The following is a 21144-nucleotide window of genomic DNA, read 5'->3' as shown; positions in this document are numbered from 1 at the left end:
CTGCACTCATCCCTGCTGTCAGCATTAATGAATCAACTTAAAAAGAAGTAGTGTCAAATTAAAATTACACTTAGCTCCATTTTAATCTAGATTTCACTTGGAGAGTGCTCCAATCTAGCTTTTTGTACATCCACATTAACATCAATGGTGGAAAACAGTAAGACAACAGTTGGAACTGCTTCTTTCATAGTAAAACTCTGTTTCTTCCCAGAAGAGACCACAAACATACAATCTTAGGAAAGAATAGAAGTATTTCAGGTGCTGGTTCAGTATGAAGGCTCTTAATTTGTCTGTTTTTCCTTTTTCCTTCAGAGCTTCAAAGCAAGTTATTTTATTTCAATTATTGTCACTTACACTGTGTGCTTATGTGTGGAAAAAAGAAAACTCCTTACCCTACACTGAGCTCAAACAAAAATGTGAGATGTCCTCTTGGGAGAATGATCACTCCTACAAAACTTTCAACTATATTTGGAAGGAATGCATAATTTGTCACCAAAGAAAATGATAACTGTTACCAACTTATGCATAATTTGCCACCACAGAAAATGATTAACTGTTACCACCCCACTAAAAAATTTCAAGAAGGTGAAATATTTAAGTATACTGCTACCTTTCTTTTTCTTCCTCTTCTAGCAACTTTGGGAATAGAAGCATCATCTGTTTTCACCACACCCTGTGAAAAATTAAAAATGGTGCTAAGAGTTTAGGAAAAAAACATATCTGATATGTTTATAAGTTTTTGGGATCTTTTCCACAAACAAAACCATGTTTCTAGTTTGTTTTATTCCTTCCCACAACTGAATTGGGAATATATAATTTACAAAAATTATCATAAAGACATTTCCTGCTTTTGGATATCATTATATGGTAATCAAGATTCCCTACTGAAAGGTAAGAAATAAGATAGGCTACAACATTACTACATACCTTTATTTAAATCATCGTTTAGCAACTGATCTCTTTAATCTTTTTAAAAAAAGTTGCACTTGCTACACAGAGTAATGAAAACACTGTTCCACCAATTTTTAAACTGAATAAACTTTAATCTGGTTTGTCTACCTGATGAAAGCTTCTATTCCTGCTTATTTCAATGAGAGCAAACACACAGTAAGTTTTACATACCAAACTGAGACTGTCACACTAACGGTAGCTGTGGCTTCCCTGCGCATAAAATTTCTTTATTAACTGATGTAATATTAAAATATGCTCTAGTACACAGTAAAAGCTTTCACATACTTCCTTGCTGTTTTTTTCAGAAGGTACATCATCTTCCTTTGTAGTAGGCATCTCCTTTTCTTCTGCTTCAGCTTCTGCAGGTAAGTTGTTATCCTCTTTGGAAGACAACTGCAAACAGAATAATACAGAGTCAAAAACATATGAAAAAGAAAGAAAATGTTAAATGAGAACATACCAATAATCATCATGCTGTTTTTCACTCTCACTCTATATACGTGCTTTCTTACATACACACTGAAACTAATGGCAGGACCATTTTCACATATTGCAAACCACTTTGTCTTCAAGTCCTCTTTGTGTTTGTGGTAACATAACTGCGCTACTTCACTGTATTACTACTAACAGAGTATTTCTAACTGTTCACACCATTCAAGTGAATTCCAGATATGAATAATTCAGTCATAATGGTGTTTCTTAATAAAATAAATTCAAGATTCACTTAGATCAGTCTATCTGCACACACAAACATGGAAGAATTACAGACCAGCTTGAACGAAGTCCAAACTCTACAAAACGATGACTTCATGTAGTGAACAGACCATATGCAAGGTATTTATCTTATTTCAGACAATTATTAGTGATAAAGTCATCTAACCCACGCCCTTCAGGTTGTTTCTTCTATTTTCTTACTTAAAATGAAAACTAGTATTTTAAGATGAGAAGTTAGGTTTGAATACAAAGTTTCTAGTCATTCCCTTGTAAATATCAACACTTCCTTGCAGCCCACACTTGCTGGTGTTTTTTTTCCTAACTTCAGTTCATTTTCTTGACTTGCCCCATCTGTTGCAAAATCTACTTTAATAACAGCAACAGCTCCTAAAACTTCAAAATTGAACAGAGCAGCTCAGGCAGTAGGCTGTCATGCAATACTGATGATTACTTAAAAACATGTAGTATCACTCAGGACTCTTCTGTCTTAGTTTGCTTATTCTTTTTTAGGTTACTACTCACTGAAACAGTAAGAAATCAAGGTTCGATGACTAAAAACAAGATATAGTTACACTAATATCAAAAGGAAAAGAGTAAGTCTGCTCATATTTTGCCTTAAGTTGATCAAAACTGATTACATGAATCCATCCCATCAGGACTTTTCAAAGGGTTCAAAGGGCTGAATCTGTTTTTTCTGTGTCAAAGTATCTGCTCAGAACAGACAGGAAGCTCTTTCACAGCAAGAGCATGATGCATAAAGCCACTGCCATCCCCAGTAGCACAAGCTACTTGCTGAATACATCAACACTGATGCAAAGTGATGAATCTATTCAGAACAAGAAAAAGTTTAAGCTTTCTTCTTTGCAGTAGCGAACATTGGGTAACAAATGCTTTTACCAGCAGTGTGCATTCACAAGAAAGAAAAGTTGGCTTACTAATATTAGCATGAAATTACATACAGGAAAGTGTTTCTGAAGTGTAGTTACAAGAAATAAATCAAACAATTCTTCAAAATTCGCTAGTATTAAATTGCCTCAGTCTTCAGCAGCAAGGGCTCTAGCCACACTACCACGTTGCAGAAAGCAATAGCAAGGACCTGGAGAAGGAAGATCTGACTGCTGTAAGTGAAAATCATGTTTGAGAACATCTGAAGAACTTGTGCTGCACAAGTCCATGGGGCCCAACAAGATCCATTCACGGGTTCTGAGGGAACGGACAGATGAAGTTGCCAAGCTGCTCATGTTTGAATTGTCATGACAATCTAGTGAAGTTCCCACTGACTGGAAAAGGGGAAACATAATCCTCCTTTTCAAGAGAAAAAAAGATCCAAGGAACCACATACACATCAGTCTCACTTCTGTGTCTGGCAACATCATTGAGCAGATCCTCCTGAAGACCCTACCACAGCATGTGAAAAAGAAAGATGAGGTGATTGGTAATAACCAACATGCCCTGCACCAAGAGTATGTCGTGCCTCACAAAGCTGGGGGCCTTTTAAGATGGAGTTGCAATTCCAGTGGATAAAGGAAGAGCAAGTGACGCCATCTGCATGCTCTTGTGCAAAGCATTTGACACTGTCCTGCATGACATCCTGGTCATCAAACTGGGGAAAAAAAATGATCTAATGGATGGATCACTGACCGGATAAAGAACTGGCTGGATGGTTGCACTCAAGAGTTGCAGTCAACAGCTCAATGTCCAAGTGGAGACCAGTGATGATTGGTGCTATTTAACATCTTTGTAGGTGACATGGATAGTAGGATTGTGTGCACCCTCAGTGAGTTTGCAGCTAACATCAAGCAGAGTAGTGCAGATGACATGCTACAGGGAAAGGATGCTTTCCAGAGGGATCTGAACAGGCTTGAGAGGTGGGCCATGCCAACCACCCTCATGAAATTCAACAAGGCCAAGTGTAAGGTCCTGCACCTGGGTCAGGGCAACCCCAAGGAGATACACGTCGGGTAGAGAATGGCTTAAGAGTAGTCCTGAATAGAAGGATTAGAGGGTGTCAGCTGACAACTCAACATGAGCCAGCAATGTGCACTTGCAGCCCAAAAGGCTAACCTTATCCTCAGCTGCATCAACAGAAGGACGACCACCACATTTAGGGAGGTGATTCCGCCCCTCCATTCTGCTCTCATGAAATCCTACCCAGATTAGCAAATCCAGTTCTGGGGCACCCAGCACAAGGACATGGAGTTGCTGGAGAAGGTCCAGAGGAGAGCCACAAAGATTATCAGAAGGCTGGAGCACTTCCCATATGAGGACAGGCTGAGAGAGCTGGAGCTCTTCAGCCTGGAGAAGAGAAGGCTCTGAGAAGACATTCCACAACCTGAAGGGGTCTATAAGAAAGCTGGGGAGGAACTTTTTGTAAGGGCACGTAGTGACAGAATGAGGGGAAGTGGTTTAAAAATGGAAGAGGGTAGATTTAGACTAGATATTAGGAAGCAATTCTTTGCCGTAAGGGTGGTGAGACACTGGAACAGGTTGCCCAAAGAGTCTGTAGATACTCCCCCACTGGAAGCATTCAAGGCCAGGCTGGATGGGGCTCTGAGCAACCTGGTCAAGCAGGAAGTGTCCCTGCCTGTAGCAGGAGGAACTAGATGATCTTAAAAGTCTCTTTTAACACAAACCATTCCATGAAACTAAGAACTCTCAAAGCAACAAGAAGTTGGTAGAAACAACTCAGATAAATTCAAGTCTCAATCCAGACACAATCATAGAATCATAGATAACTCCTGATATTATACATTGGTATAGTAGAAGCACAGTAACATTTGTTCATTTACTAAACTCAACAGGTCTTTTTCCCTTTCTTGGAAAATAAGCTTAGGGCTCCTAGACACCAGTCCTCCACAAGGCATTTACTACGTATTATTAAGCACACTGGAAAGTTTTCAGTTTCAACTGTGAATCAATACTAAAGGACAGTTGCAAACACCTGCAGAAGAACTACACGAAAACTTGGCAAATAACCAAAAGGAATACTATTAGAATAAAGCAAGTCTTTACAAAAAGTCTGACAATTAAAAGCACCCATTGCCCCATAGTGTAGCAATTCTCAGAAGCAAGTTAGGATTAAATGAGACATCATGAACTTATCAGTTTCATCTGCTTCTCAGTTTTTATCTCATTTTAGGATTCTGGTCTAAGAAAATTAAGAAGAGATAACACGCAACTTTTCTGTATTACATAAAAAAAGACATTGAATTACACAAAATATTCAAGGGCAGAAAGTTAAAAACTATGTGATACGGTTTTATCATGTGTTACTATCATTAAATGCATGGTAAGCTATGAAGATTCCTCTCAAAATATGGACTATGTACAGCAGCAGCAAGCTAAGACGTTTCAGGTAGAAAGGCATTTTATTTAGTACAAATACAGTACACTTAAGAACACAGCCTTGTTTCAGAAGGTTTTAATTTTATAAACAACTAAATTAAACACTGTCTGTATAAACTATTGATTTTTCAAAAGACACTTCCTTGATCCATCAACTGATGCAGCTCATCTTTTTTACCTACTACATACTATTATCTTCAGTATCCATTCACATCACAAAGCGAGTAGTAATTCAAACTGACTTACAGTTATTCAGGTAAATACACAGAAAAACCCCTTTAGCCTAGACCAGCTCTAATGCTATCTCAGGCTTTTTAAAAAGATTAAGCTGCAACAGAAGAGATGGTTACACCAGACTATGATATTAAACAGTCCTTGACGAAAAGAAGGTAAAGTTAAACCTTGAAGATAATTTTGAATCCCACATGCTTAAGAAATGCTCGATATATTTAAGTACATTCTGACCTTAATCAGAAGAGAAATTAATTTTGAAAAGCATGCAAAATGCCTGCCAGGTATACTAAAGGATAAAAATGCTAATACTGAAGAATACAAACAAGCAAAGGCAATGCAGCTACGACAGTGAAGCTATATCCTTTAACAAAAATCTAGCAATACAATTTCTACTTGAAAAGATTACTAGTAGAACAAAACACAAATTGAGTAACTTACTTTGGGGATAGACGGCTTTCTCCTTTTGGCTCCTGATTTTTCTTCACTTCCCTCTGCAGCCTCTTGACTGCTTTCTTGAATAGTTTCTTTGATCGATGTGTTAACAGCTGGATGGGACTTCAATAGAGAAATCACAATTGAAATGCAAATCCTTTCCTGGACTACAGAATAAGTACAGTGAGAGGTGTTCTACCACTTGTAAGCTACTGGAGAAAACATCACAATAAGGAACACTTATAGAACTACAGGAATCTGTAATTTTTTTTCCACTTCCCCCACGTTTTAATTTAAGTTGTATTACCATGATAATACTTTCAAGTTCTGATGTGATAAAGATGAAACTACTACAAAGCAAGTTTTTTCTCATTCATAATTAAGGAAAATTAAGTTTCAGTTGAATTCAACTTCCAAGACTCCTGTCAATAAATGCTTTTAAATGAGCTTTCAATCTAAGTGAAAAAGAGCTACCTGCTCCTGAAAACATCAGCAAACAAAACGTAACAAAGGCTAAAAAATGAAAGTTAAAGACAGAAATAAATGAGGTGAAGTCAGAATTACTCTTTTTCATTCCATTACTTTATGGATAGCATTCTCATTCCCAAATATCCTTCGAACAAAGCTGGCAGAACTCCCCTGACTCTTTAATAATTCCTCCTTTGCGGATGTGGTTTTGGACTTCAGCCCAAGCCACAAGCTCCTTTCTACCCGCCACTTCCCTTACTAGCAGTTATAAGCAACATCTGGTATGTATTACTACTGCTTTCAGTACGTTCCAGCTAGCTCTGGCAGTTGAGCAAAAAATGCCACTATCAGAAAAACTTATCAAGAAAAAATATACCCAAAAAGAGATTAAAAAAATGCAAGTTCATCTCTCCCTGTAAGTAGCTGACAAGTCTGGCACTTTAATATTGTCTTGTATCCAAAATAAAACTTCAATTTTGCCAATTTGTCCATGTGACTGCTTCCCCTCTAAACTTATGTTGTGTGAGGCCTGACACAGTTGCCTACTCACGCTCCATTTATAGACTGACAATGGAACTGTCTTCCCTGCTACTGTCCTGCAACTGTCCTTCACTTAACTCTAAGAATGTTTTCGTGTTTGGTTTTTTTTTTTTGGTTTTTTTTGGGGTTTTTTTTTTGTTTTTTTTAAACACGACGAACAGTAATATGTACATCACATGCAGACAAAGAGAACAACTTAAGGTACATTTATCTCCAAGAATATAGCTAAGAAATACACATTTACTCACTTGGACTACCACAATATATTACTAGGCAATAATATATTGCCCTACTTCAAAATATTTTAGAAAAACTTTCCACTTCACAATTTACTTAAGTAACCCTTCCTCTATATCTTCAGCCAACTATCTGTCTTCACTTTCAAGTTAACTTGCTCCCTACACTGACCCTTTCTCACACTACCTTGGGCACAGGAACAGGTTTATGAGTCTGTGTCCCAGGTCACTGGAGGGACCTGAGGGGCTGTCCTCAGCCTGCTCCAGCTCTGCACCCACTGCAAATCCATGCTGCACCCAGCACAGGGCCCAAGGCACTGCTGGACAAAGGCTCAGGGAAGGAGGTGACAGCCCCAGACTGGAGAGAAACCAATGATAAGCTCAGAGACCAAGCATGGCAGGAGACATAAAGAGGAAGAAGTTACCTGATCACAGACCTAATGCCCACGCAGGGCATGAGGGACACTGAGGCAGAAGAAAGGCCAGAGTAGGAAAGGTACTGAGGAGAAAAGCAGAGGCACAGGAGGAGTGCTCCCAGCCAGGCCAGAGCTCAGAGAAGCTGAGTGAATGCAGGTAAAAAGGTACACCTTTGAGGGGACCACAGTCCCGGAGAAGCCCACCCAAAGGTGAAGAAAGAAACAAGGAGCAGCAAAAACAAAGTAACTACACCTCCACTGCCTAGTTCTAGGGACTGACTATTACATATGCCAAAGGGACCAGAGAACAGGAGTGGGGAAGCAAAGCACATGGATGAAAACAAACGTATTCTTCACAAATGTCTTTGTTTCTCCTTGCGCACATCACTAACAAAAAAATTCCTTGCGTTAATTACCTAAATTGTTCAGAATTCCCTGACTTCAGGGCTTTGCTGCTCATGGCTTTAAAAGCCCTTTTTGGTTTTCAAGCCTCCTCATTTTACCAACCTACTTCACATACAAGTCTCATGCAAACCATAACAATAATTACATCTAATACCCAAACTATTCCCTTTCCAGACTACAATGTCCTGAGCCACTACTTTCAAAGTCTTTAGTTACTAACTGTGACAATAGCAGAGATTATTTCTTATTTATTAGGCAGAAGAGCGTCCTCTTACGAGGAGCAAGAACCTTATGTATTCATTTCCCCAGCTTAGAGATTATGATATTAAGGTAACACCCTCAACTGGAGAGCTGCAGTACAGTCAAAACACCAAGGGAACTGACAAGAATGTGAAACAAGGTAATTCTGAAACCCCAGCTTTGGGAGTTGTACATCGTTCTGCAAAGAAAAAAAATTAAGCTCATATGAACACATAAGATGAAAACAAGTAAAACTGAAACAAAAAGTATCACTACAATTTTATTCGTGGATAAAGCCAGATTTTTCCATCCAACCTGTGACTCTCTGAAGTAACAGTGATACAACATTCATTCTGAAAATTAATTCAAAGGTTGTTTTATTTTTCCATGAAATCTTCATCTTTGGGGAGTCATGACAGTGACTAGAAAGCATCAAGTATTGCCAAAGAACTGTCCCTAAAGTAGACTCTTATAGGTGTTTTTTCGTCAGATTAAGTAACCCTTAATTAGTTTTGCATTCCAACTTCTTTTGCAGAATGCGGCTGCCATTTGCAGGTATTCTCTTTTAGTACCATCTCAACAGCCTGCAAGTAAAACATGAGATCACTGAGATCCGCTCCAAAGGATCCACTGGACAAAATAGGAAGTCTATTAAAACAAAGGTTTTTATTTTCTGAAGTTATGGGCAAGTTCTCTTCAGAATTTTTGCCTCACCTGCTTTCATTAATTCTGTAAGATTGAATATATGATTGGATTAGTCACTACTGTCCCTCTGTAGCCCATCTACTTTTACAGTTAAGATACCTCTCAGGAAAGTTCATTTTTAAGGTTCAGTTACAGGACCACCATTTAAATACTGCTTGTGGAATTATTTTACTGTTTTTAAATACAAAAAAAATAGTGAAAATAGTAAGAAACAATCCAGTGGCTCCAGAGAGAACACTACCACAACACACTTTATTAAAGAGCCACCACAGAAGCTGGATTGAAGTATTCAAATGATATTGAAAAGTTACAAAGAACACCTTCAGACTTGCTAGACTAAGAAATCAGTATGTATACGCCTGCTGGCAACATGTTTTGTCTATCCCCAATTGATAAACTATTTAGAAGTGTCTGAGATGTTATGAAAACAAGTACAGCTTATGAGAAATTACTGATATGCTAAGAAAGAAAATACACTGGAAGATCTTGCTGCTGGGTTGTTTGGGTTTGGTTTTTTTCATACAGAGGTTATTAGTCGATTGTGAACCATAACTGAATCGTATGTTTTCATGTTGTTAAAACTCCCTCAACCACCCAGGCCGTACCAGTCTGTTACCACAAAGTAAAGAGGACACAGTTCAATGACTCAATTTTCTGTAGCAGAAAAAAACAACCCAAGCATCCTCTACTAATACGTTTCTTCTCAGTGGGGTCATGGAACTAGCACCTTTCTGTATCCAGGAGCAGAGAACAGGTATATCCAGAGCACATCCTCTTTTCTGCTGACTCTACCTAAGAAGCTTATTAACACTTTATCCATCTTCTAAAGAAAAGAGACAGTAATTTGGGACATGTTATGGAGGAGGGATTAAATGTTAAAGAAACGGCGTGTCACATAGGAGAAGCAAATAAAAACATCTATCCTTTTTATTAATACTACAGCACTGCCTGCAGCATTCACCGTGACTGAGCAGTGTTTTAAATATACTTTCAACCTTCCTGAAACAGTCAACATGATTTGCCATGAGCTTACCACAGGAACAGAAATCCCCATTCACATGGAAAAAAAAACTTATTTAAAAACCTATGATTGAGTGACAGCAATAATCCATTACCCTACAGCAAGTAGAATTCTTCGCTTCTCTTTCCCCTCAATAGTACAGTAACAGTTGCAGATTGCAAAACTTACCGGTTGATGAGAGAACTTCACTTTCGGATTGTTGTCAATTTCCCATAACCCTTCATTAAAACCCTTTCTTTTGTTTGGTTTTCCATATTTATCTTTATTTTCAGAATATGGGAATATGTCCTTTGGTCCCAAAAATGCCCTTCGGAAGATACAGAAGAAATTACCATGAAAAAATGTCATGTTTTAAACAGCCTTTTCAAAGGAAAAGTATGCATCAAACATTAAAGAAACATAATTTAGGAGCACAACAAAATCTGCTACAAATACATCTTTAGTTTTCTCAGCGGCCCAAGTTTTTTGTTACTGGCACCATAAAGACAGCCTCTCACCATCCTCAAGCGTTGAGTTTCCAGGCAAGAAGCAGCCAGTGCTGCATGTTAAGACTGCAGCTGTTAATACAACCAACTACTGTGAGGCAAACCAAGTAAGATGCAAAGAAACAAGAAGAGTACGTGCTTCTTTACAAAAAAAAAAGCTTAACATTTAAGGTAAGCATCCTTAAATCCTGACAGTGTAATGTAAGAGAACAAATAAAAGCAGAACAGTTCCAAGTTAATGCATAAAGTCTCAGGAAGTTACTAAACTAAAAGCAATGTACTTAGAAGACCAAACTGAAAAAGAATCTTAAGTGTATAAGACATGGAAAAAAGCAACACTTGAATGCACCAACTGCCCACAGACGAATGCACTTGCCACCAAAATCTTTGAGAACGCACTGTATTTCAGCATTAATTCAGTTTTTCAGTGTGTAAGGAAACATACTTTATTAACAGAATTTAATAAAACCTTTAAACTGTTTGTTATGGTAGGGCTCTTCCCTAGTTCTATTCTCAGTGAACTAAATACCAATTTTCTTCATTTACTCTTGCAGTATAGTTCCTAAGATAATGTATCTTTGTCACATAAAGAGGCAAGAACACTGAACAACACTACCCCTTATCCTAGAACTATCTACCTAAAGCTACTGGCCTTCATTTTCTCGTATGTCAAAGTCATCATATCCACACTACCATTCTCTCTAAGCTAGACACTGAAAAACAAATTACTGAAGACAAATACCCTAGTTTATGCTGAAGAATAAAGTCTATACAGCTCCTGCTCTTCTCCCAAGACATTTCAAGCTATTATTTCTGTTCACCAATTCATATGCTGTTAAAACAAAGATGACACTTCAGTGGTTCAATGTCAGCTTTGCTATGCACTCAGATGCAGCCCTGTTTGACATAAGACAACTATCTGAAAAGTTACAGATACTTGCTTTCTGAGGTAGTAGCTCAGCATCTTTCAGAAGGGCTACTTTAGATAGACACTTTACTAAGCTAAAAGTGAACATTGTGACCTAGAAAGATTAAACACCTCCTACTCCAGCAGCAAAATGCTTACCTATGTGCAAAAAGTTTAAAGTATGTCTGCACTGCACACACCCGTTTACAGGAAGAGATGGTTAAGAGAGGATTCAGCCAGCACAGGAAGGAAATGTACTGTAGAAGTCCTCATATCTGGACCAAAAGACTGGGGAGGGAGACAGAAAGAAGCTGGAAACACAGTAAGTATTGCCTCCTTTCTTCCCTTCCCACTTAGCAGTGTTTGTCCAAGGTCTACCCATATTCTTCAAGCTTTGAAAAAAAATACTGCCATGAAAAAGTAACATACTGGATTGCTGCACTTAAACTCCCATGTGCCAAAAATGAGCAAGAAAACAGAATGAAGAGAAGCATTTTCCCTAACATACAGGATCTAGAAACTACAGTTCAAAGTGACCTCCTATTTATGACACAAGTTCTGCAACAGCGTGATATAACCAGCACAAGAGATAGCAATAAAGGCTTCGTTGAAACATCATTTTTAATACTCCTTTAGAGAAGGGTAGTGCTGCCACATTAGGACAGTACAGAAATAAAAACATCCAAATCCCCAAAGCCTTCTTTAAGCATATACCTGTACACTTGAACAGCAAGAATTCAGTTGTTTTTAGAAAGACCTTCAACAATATCAATAAACTATTAGTTTATACTTGTTTCTAGTACATTGCAAAACTAAGTTCATGTTACTCCTAGCAAACTGAGAATAATTATTCTCAAGTCAATCTTGTTTATAATTCCCCCTATATTCTTCCTACACACAGCTAGACTACACAGAACACACAAGGACTTTCTGCACTGATTAAACTAGTTGTTTAGGCTTTCAGATACTTGCCATTACTTACAGTAATATTTTATCATATAGTACAGAGTGCCTATGTTTACATACACATGGAACTAACTGTGAAAAGCAAAGCAGACGAGTGTACCAAATTGATTTTCTCATTAAGAAGTACAGAAAATTGTTGTATCTAACTGATTTCCAACAGATCACTAATTCACTGCTCACTGCTACAAACCTAAAGAAAACTAAGCACTGTGAAACGGCATTCTCTATTTTCACCCGATTGGTTTCTTCCCATTGTTACCCACAGGTTATCTGCTGTAAGCAACATTAAGTATGACCAAAAAGCTTGAGTTTCATCTGTTACCACTCTGAGGAGCACTACATAAATTACATGCTTAAAGAACGAGACAGTTCAGATAGTTTCCGATAGTACACTGCAAAGTAAAGGATGTCCTTGTACTTTGCAGATTGTACATGAAACTACCCTGACCACACACAGCCCAATGAAAATCAGGCTGCAGTAAAACTTTATCTTGTTGAGGATGAGTGAAAAGGAATTCTAAATATACCCAAGCAAATTAGCAAAAGATTCCAAAGCCAAGTACATGTCAGGAAGCCTAAATGAAAATAAAAGGTATCGTGATGCTTCTCAAGATTTGCAGAGGTATTTCTGAAACTTTAGATAACAAACTCTTCCTCTGAAAATCAGGCTGCAGTAAAACTTTATCTTGTTGAGGATGAGTGAAAAGGAATTCTAAATATACCCAAGCAAATTAGCAAAAGATTCCAAGCCAAGTACATGTCAGGAAGCCTAAATGAAAATAAAAGATCTCAAGATTTGCAGAGGTATTTCTGAAACTTTAGATAACAAACTCTTCCTCCTTTACATTCAATCTAGGTCTGCCAACTTAGTAACAATTAAGTACAACATCAATCCATAACTATATACATCACCAAGGAAAATAAACTATACAATACTGTATTTTTAACTGCAAAAACATCTTCGAAAAAGTATTAAGAATAAAGATAACCTACTGTAGTGCTTAAACTTGTCATTAAAATAAATCTTTCATTAAGTAAAAGGGCAGTACTCAAACACTGCAACCTCGAATCTTATTTCCAGGAATCCTTCCTCAACAGGGCAGAACTGCAACAAAACTTAGCAGTGGAATGCAGTCCCCTCAAAACAAATGTGTGACTGTAAAATGCTACCATTGCTGGGAGCACCAACAACAAATAATTCCACTCTACACAGCACTGGTGCTGCAACTTGAGTATTACATGCAGTTTTGAACACCACAGTACAGAAATGACATTATTAGTGTCCAAAGAAGATGGTGGTCTCACAGTGACCTACCGCTCCTCAGAAGAGGAACAGATGAGCATGCACTCATCTTTTCTGTCTGGTGATCAACAGAGAAGGGTCAGGTTGATATTAGTGAAAGGTTCTTCACCAGAGAGTGGTTAAGCATTGGAACATGCTCCCCAGGGGAAGCAGTCACAGTACTGAGCTGCCATAATTCAAGAAGCTTCTGGACTACACTCTCAGACATAAGGTCTGAGCTTTGGGTGGTCCTGTGCTGAGCCAGGAGTTGGAGCCCATGATCCTTGTGATCACTGAACTGTCCCTTCCAACTGGGGATATTTTACGATATGTTCTCATTTTTTCTCAAGATCTTACAAACAAATACAAGTCCAAATGCCTCTGGGAAAAAAAAAAAAGAAAACCAATGTAGGGCAATTTGCTTTTTCCTCAAGTTTTACCTGCTTCATTGTTGTCAGTGTTATTCCACTTTCTTTCAGAACAGATTTTCGACCATTTCTGTATATATATACAGAACTATAATTAAATGTCATTATAGGAGAAAGAAAAACTTAGTCATACCACTTCAGGTAGGATTTGTTTCTCTACTGAGAAGGAAAAAGTACACAGTACTGTTACAGTCTACCATTCACTTGAATAGCTTAAACAAATGTGAAAGTAACACATCCTGTCAGAAGAGATAAATTTAGGAGATGATACACTACTGAACACTGCAGTATTACAATACACAACATTCAGATAAGTCATTAACTTGCTGCTGAATGAAACATGAACCAGTGAAAGAAACAGGGCCCTCAGATATAAAGAACTTACGTCTCATGGGTGCCAAAGAAGAAAATAGGCATTTTATTTGTTGGAGGTTTTACTGCTCCATCAGGAACTTCATCCACCTAAGGAAAAGACAAACTACAATTAAACTCGGGCAACAGTTGATAACAGTCTAAAGGGAAATACTTAAAAATGCTAAGAATTAAAAAAAAAAAAAAAAAAAAAAAAAAATGATGCTACAGAGAAGTAAAGTAGGTCTTGAGGGCAGTATGCTAATAGTAAGAAGTGACAACGCTTCTCATTTTACAGCAACAGCTCCCTTTTTCGTTTTTTGGCTAATATTAAGGAGAGGCACAATGAGCTGGCTACAGGTAAAAGCAGCAATCCATCCAAAAAACAATCTTTTCTTCACCATAATGCACAGTAACACTTCTTACCTGTAAGCTAAGCTGATAACTTGTCCAAGGAAATAATCACAAATTCTTAACCAAGCATCTTAGCTAAATGGTTCATAATTAGCCTAATTTACAAGTTCATGCCTATTAGCATGCCCTGAAGCAGCCACAGGACTTGCCATGGCACCTCCAAGGGTGCGGTGAGGAAGGGAGAAAGGACCGGACAGCTCTGCACTTTTTCAGTTCAGTTTCTCCTACGGGAAAAGCTACAGGAATACCTGACTTCAACACTAAAGGGTAACCCTGCCACAACTTGGTATTCTCCTTCGGTTAAAAAAAAAAACAAAAAACCAGCCGTTATTTGGGAGCAGTAGCTCTGTATAATTCGGTCCTTGCACAGCTCCAGCGTTTGTTATGCCACCATACAGAAGCCTACGTTTTGAAGACAAAGTTACGCAAATAGGGACAACTGGCGCTTGCTAGAGAGCTTTCACAGGGCGAGTCCGGGGCCTGCAGCGCAGCGGTGGTCGGCTCAGCCCGGGGCACCGCACTGGGGGCGGGCGACAGCGCGCGGCGGCAAAGCTCCCCGCAGGTGCCCGACAGCGCGGCGCGGGGACGGCGGGACGAGGAGGAGAGGCGGGGGGAAGGGACGCATCCTCCGCGGGAGAGGGGACCGAGGGGACTTACCCTGGCCGGCCAATGCGGATAACCTTTCATCTTGGCAAAGATGAGGTCCCCGGGTTTAAAATCTCGGCTCATGTTGTCTCACCGCCGTGCAGGCCGTCCGTCGTCTCGCCGCGAGCAGGGACCGGGCCGCGGGGTAGGGCGCTGCGTCCGAGAGCCCCGCCGCCGACACGAACACGCCGCGGGAGGATGCGAAGGGCGGGAAGCGGCACCGCGCTCGCGGGGTCCTGCGCCGAGTCCAACGGCCGCAAACGCCGCCCGCGGCACCGACGCCGCGTGGGCCACGCGCAGACCCAGTCTCCGCCCTCACGACTCCCGCCACACGGCCGCACCGCCCGACCCCCTCGAAGGTGCGCAGCCGCCGAAGCGGGCTCAGGCCAGGCTCTGCCTCTCGTTCGCGGCGCTCTAGCGCCTCTCTCCCCCCTGCGCCAGCGCCCGCCCCGCAGCCCACCTCCACCCGCAGCCGGCGCCGCCGCGCTCCTCTTCCTCCCGCCCGGCGCGGCGGTACCACCTGCGCGGCGCGGCGGGGGGCGGGCGCGGCGCGGCCGGCGGGCGACCACTGGGCTTCTCGCGTCCGCCCGCCCGAGAGGCGGTGGGGGCGGCTGCCGGGAGATCGCCGACGGCGCGTACCGGGGAGACGAGGGAGCCCGCCGGTCCGCTCCGTCCCGTCCCCTACCCCCCTCAGTGCTGCGAGTGGCTCGTTCCTGCGTTCGCTGGGGGCGTGGCCGCCGCGGCGCTGCCGGGCGGGGGAGGAGAGAACGGCGGTGCGGTCTTGCGGCTGTAGCGGCGGGAAGGGATGGGGAAGGAGGGCGGCGAGGTCGCGCTCTTCCAGCGGCCGCGGCATCTCGCTCTGCAGCGCTCAGACTCCTGGACCTCCGCTTAAGGTCCACTGACTTGTCCTCGGGCTCTGCCCGGCCGATAATTTCGCCCCTTTACAAGAAAGGAGCAATTAATTACCGCCATCCTCGTCCGAGTAATGGAAACGTGGTTGTCCCAAATACGTCTTTTGTGTTTGTCTGTCACCGCGCAGTGCCCTTACGGCACGCCGCTTCCTGGCGGTTCGCAGCCCTCACCTGCCCTGCCCGGAGCTGTCGGCTCTCCCCAGCGCACCCGCAACCTCCTCCGGCCGCACCCGGCTTGTTTGCCTGTCAGCGCGAAACGGTCCTCTCACACCGTTTCAGCCACCGCTGAATCAGCTTATTAAATAGATTCTTCCTTACTATCGGTCTAGTTGGGTCTGGCCCTTCTCTGTATTCAGAGTTACGAGATCCGTCAGCTCACACGTGCGTTTGACTATACCTTGTGGTCACACTCAGAAAGTCACAGTTCAGCACGTTGGTGCTGATGGGCTGCCAGAGCTGGGGGAACGGGCTGCATGGAACGGGTAGTACATGCCATGACTTTTCAGTCTTCCCATGATTATGCTATCTATCAGTGACAGACATAGCCATTTTGTGCCACTCTCGATAAAAGACCTGAGGCACAGTTGTACAGGCTAGGTTTCTGCAGGCTCTGCCCATCACACTGTTGTGGGAGGGGAAGTCCTCTTGAGAAGAGCTGTCATCCTGCTTTTAGTTTTGTTACTGAAACTCAATTGAGACCCCCTCCCCCAAAAAAAGACGACAACTGCAGTTGCTACTGAAGAAGTCCTGCTGCATTCTAGGCTCTCCTGGTTTATTCAGAAAGGTCAATTACAAATGTTAACAGTAAAACTTCACTCCTATTCAGTTGCACAGATAGAAACTGCAGTTTTCCATTGGCTTATAGGATTCAAATTTGGTTGATTTTCTTGACTGCTTGTATCTCTGACATAAATACAAAGTTCCCACAGAGCTGGACATGAGTTTATCAGAAAATAGAAGGCAGTCAACACACCTGACAGAGAAACTCCTCCGCTGGGAAAATAGATTATCATATGGGGCAGCAGCTGTTTACAAACAAGGTAGGCTGTACATCTGGAATTGTTCAGCTGAAGGTACAAGTACAGATGCAAAATTGCATCTGCCTTGGTAGGTAGAGAATTATTTGGTTTGGTGCTTGAGCTCATGCATATTTCAGCAGTAGTTAAAGTTTACTGTTTTTTTCCTAAGTTATAAAGTGTTGGCTACCTACTGAAGAAAAAATAAATGCATATATTAGTATTTTACTATGCAAGAGCTGACAATCTGCAGAAATTCCCTTGGCTCAGTCGTTGTTCTGTTTAATCATATAATTATGTTCATCTTCCATATCAGATTAAACAAATTCACATCTTAGTTTTCAGGCAATGTTTTCAGAATTTGTTTTAGATATTCCAATTTTCTAAGCTTTTGGAAGGGGTCTTCTGAAAATGTCAATTCTGAGGAATCAGAAGCCTTCCTCTGTGTGATTCAGTGATTTTATTTTGGATGACAGATGGGCTGCTGAAAATATTTTGATTTTTCCTAATTAAAAAGCAATTCCAGATGATTTGAATGTGAGAAAGAACTTTTTGACTCTGATGGTGACAGAACACTGAAACAAGCTGTGCAATCTCCTCCTCTGGAGATATTCAAAACCTGTCTAGGGAACCTGCTTTAGCAGGGGTGGACTAGATGATCCCCAATAGGTCCTTCCCAAACCCTAGGATTCTGTGATTCTGGCTTCATCATCTGTAAGTAAGGTGATCTTCAAAAGAGACTACTGAGACCATTGCATTTTTAAAAAGAAAATGAATACAGTGTTAAGAGCAAAACAAAAAGTTTCCACAATATTTTGCCAGTGATCAGGCTCATTAGTACGTTGTTAAGTACATAGACTGAAGCTAAACTTCAAATACAGAGCAGTGTGTTGAGTAAACAGAAGCTGCAGACAAATTGTTCAAAACAACTTACAACAACAAAATATGTGTATTTTGCAATGAAGATACTGTGTTGGAAGATAGTAGCATACCATACCGATGCTATTAGACTGTAAGAAGAGTGGATCACCAATTTTTAGCAAATGGTTTCCTTTTGAAAGATAGAATCTGTGGCTCTTCCACCAGACCTGCTGCCTGCTAAAGTAAGAACTTAGTACCCTGGTAGGTGATAAATAACTGCAAGCTATGAATAAGCTTCAGAGTTGAAAAACAGTTCAGTTCTTCCTGTGAACAGTGGCATTTCTTGAGCTTGTAGTTTGAATCATCTGTTTAAAACATTGCTTCCAAATGATTTCCTGCAAGTGTCGGTTTGCTGCTTTGCAAAGCAGCAGGCTGGCATCCGGCCTGCAAGTGAAGCAAGTTGTTGCTCCCTGTTCTGCTAAGGTCAGAACTATACTGATGTATTTATTCTCTTCCTTCTTCCAGAACTTCAAGCACTTAGATCCAGCAGACTGAGTTAAAGTCACACCAAATCTGGAGACTGGGTTACCAGAACAAATACAACCCAAATCTTCAGAATAGATAATACTGCACAGCTCTCTGTAGTGCTAAGAGAGCAGACAGTACTGGTGATGGAACTGATCAGTCCTCTGTTTCCAGTACCGAAGAAAAATGGCACCTATACAGCTCTGCAGAGCTGCCTGAACCTTGTACAGCTCATCTTCATGGATATCTACACTGGTACTTAAGATTAACATGGACTACAGTAAAGTGATGGAATCCCTTCTATAAGAATTGTAATGAGGATAACTGTGTTTGTAAGCCCATTCTGTGCCCTATCCATTGGTCTATGTAGTTTCTTCAGTGACATGTTCTAGACTGTGATTGTGGGAGAAGGAAGTTTATGAACTGTGGAAAGACAGTCTGCCTACTTGGAAGGAATACAGAAGTGCTGTACTAGGACTACCTGGAATGCAACAAGGAAGGCTTCAGCCCACATGAAATCAAATCTGGTAAGGGAGGTCAAAATAAAGACTAGGGAAAAGCTGGGCCTGCCACTGAATGAAGTGAGTGCCCTGGTAATGCAGGATTCCAAGAAGGTGGAGCTACTGAATGCCTTTTTTTCTTCAGTGTTTACTGCTAAGACTGCCCTGCAGGAACCCCAGACTCTGTAGATAAGAGAGTGTGAGGAAAGAAAGAATTCCCCTTGGTGGAAGAAGATCTGATCAGAGATTATCTAGGCAAACTGGATACACACAAATCTATGGGCCCTGACAGGATGCACACATGCATACTGATAGAGCAAGCAAAAGTGATGGAGTGATTCCACTCTCTATCATCTCTGATAGTCATGGGGAACAAGAGAGGTGCCTGAGGACTGGAGGAAAGCCAGTGTCACTCCAGTCTTCTAAAAAAGCAAGAAGGACCTGGGAAACTACAGGCCAGTCAGCCTCACCCCCATCCCTGGGAAGTTGATGGAACAACTTATTTTGGATGCTATCTCCAAGCAAGTGCAAGCAAAGAGAATTATCAGGAGCAGTCATCATGTATTCACCAAGAGGAAATCATTCTTGACCAATCTGGTGGTTTGCTAGAATATCATGAAAAGGAGTTCTGTGGAGGACCTAGTTGTCCTGGTGGACACAGGTTGACCATGAATGATCAGTTTGCTCTGGTAGCCAAGACGGTCATGTTCTTAGAAAGAATGTGGCCAGCAGATTGAGAGAGCCCATTCTATGCCCTATCCACTGATCTATGTTGCCTCTTCAGTGACTTGTTCTGAGGCCATATCGGGAGCACTGTGTCTATTCCTGGGCTCGTCCATTCAAGACAGGGAACTACTGAAGACAGTCCAGCAAAAGGCCACAAAGATAATCAGGTTCCCAGATCATTTCTTTTCTGAGGAAATACTGAGAGACCTGGATCTGTTCAACATCTGACTGTCTCCCACAGCATTCTCCTGGAGAAGCTGGTAGCTCATGGCTTGACATGTTTTCTGTTCACAGGTGAAAAACTGGCTGCATGGTCAAGCCCAGAGAGTGGTGGTGAACTGAGTTAAATCCAGCTGGCAACTGGTCACTAGTGGTGATCCTCAGGGATTAGTACTGGGGCCAGTCCCACTTAATATCTTCATTGACAAGCCGGATAAAGAGATTGAGTCCACCCTCAGGAAGCTGACAACAAGCTGGGAGGAAATGTCAAGCTGCAACCTGAATCAGCACCCAGCAGGATGGTTTAGTGGGAGTGGTGGTTATGGGCTGATGGTTGGACTAGATGATCTTTGAGGTTTTTTTCCACTTTAATGATTATGTGATTCTAAGACTCTGGAGAAGACTGAGAGTGGATGTCAGCAACACACACAAATATCTGAAGGGAGAATTTCAAGAGGATGGGACCAGGCTTTTTTAGACACAGAATCAGGGGCAGCAGGCATTAACTGGAGCACAGGAAGTTCCACACAAACGTGAGGAAAATCGTGACTGTGACAGCTCGCGCTGTGTATTTTCAAATAATCTGCCCATATTTGGACTATCTGTTTTTCAAGATTAACCAGGTCTTCTGTGGGTTATGTTCTCCATTCAGATTGTCTGGTAATCTGTGGACATCATGATACATTTTTCATAGAATTCATGTTTTCTTCAGATGCAGGTCAACATTCTGTTAGACGACTGAGGAATGGGAAAGCTCCGATACAATCCTGCTCAGCGGGACCCAGACTTCCCCGGGTCCGTGGAAATTCAAGTCACATAAATAGGAAAATAATATATATCCAAAGCACTCTTCTAATTCCTTGCTACCAGAGCAAGCTTGTAAGTGGATACACTTTAAGATTGTGGGAGCAAGGAACTAGGAAGGTGCTTCAGATATGCATCACTTTGCCATTTCAGGTTCGTCCGCCGCGGCGGGAAGCGGGCGCTGCAAACGCGCCGCAGCCAGCGCCCGACTCGCCTGAGGGCGGCCGGGGCGCGAGCTCGAGGGGGAGCATGCGCGGCTCCCTCGCGCCGGCGTTGGCCGGGCACAGCGTTTCCACGCACTGCGTTCCAGACTCGGGCGGAGCCGCCGCAACAGGAAGCGGCAATCGGAGAGTCCCGGCGCGCGGGCGTGCGGGGCGGGTGGGTCCGCGTTCTTCTA

The 21144-nt window shown here is 41.7% G+C and overlaps 2 protein-coding genes across 2 annotated transcripts in view; one reads left to right on the top strand and one right to left on the bottom strand.

Annotated features, from left to right (window-relative positions):
• Positions 1-15269, bottom strand: part of PSIP1 (PC4 and SRSF1 interacting protein 1) — a gene marked incomplete at both ends in the record, with an annotated part of 35567 nt that extends 20298 nt beyond the window's left edge. Inside the window, 6 exons of the mRNA XM_079548365.1 lie at positions 611-673; positions 1237-1344; positions 5683-5799; positions 9876-10014; positions 14161-14237; positions 15198-15269. Coding sequence (XP_079404491.1) covers positions 611-673; positions 1237-1344; positions 5683-5799; positions 9876-10014; positions 14161-14237; positions 15198-15269 — 576 coding nt within the window. The remainder of the gene's footprint in view (positions 1-610; positions 674-1236; positions 1345-5682; positions 5800-9875; positions 10015-14160; positions 14238-15197) is intronic.
• A 4938-nt stretch (positions 15270-20207) lies between these two features.
• CCDC171 (coiled-coil domain containing 171) overlaps positions 20208-21144 on the top strand; it is a gene marked incomplete at both ends in the record, with an annotated part of 260866 nt that continues 259929 nt past the window's right edge. Inside the window, 2 exon segments of the mRNA XM_079548267.1 lie at positions 20208-20262; positions 20967-21142. Coding sequence (XP_079404393.1) covers positions 20208-20262; positions 20967-21142 — 231 coding nt within the window.

Source organism: Tetrao urogallus, assembly GCF_951394365.1.
Source record: "Tetrao urogallus genome assembly, chromosome: Z".
NCBI lineage: Eukaryota > Metazoa > Chordata > Aves > Galliformes > Phasianidae > Tetrao > Tetrao urogallus.
The sequence above is the reverse complement of the archived record's forward strand: the minus strand, read 5'-3'. Positions and strand labels throughout refer to the sequence as shown.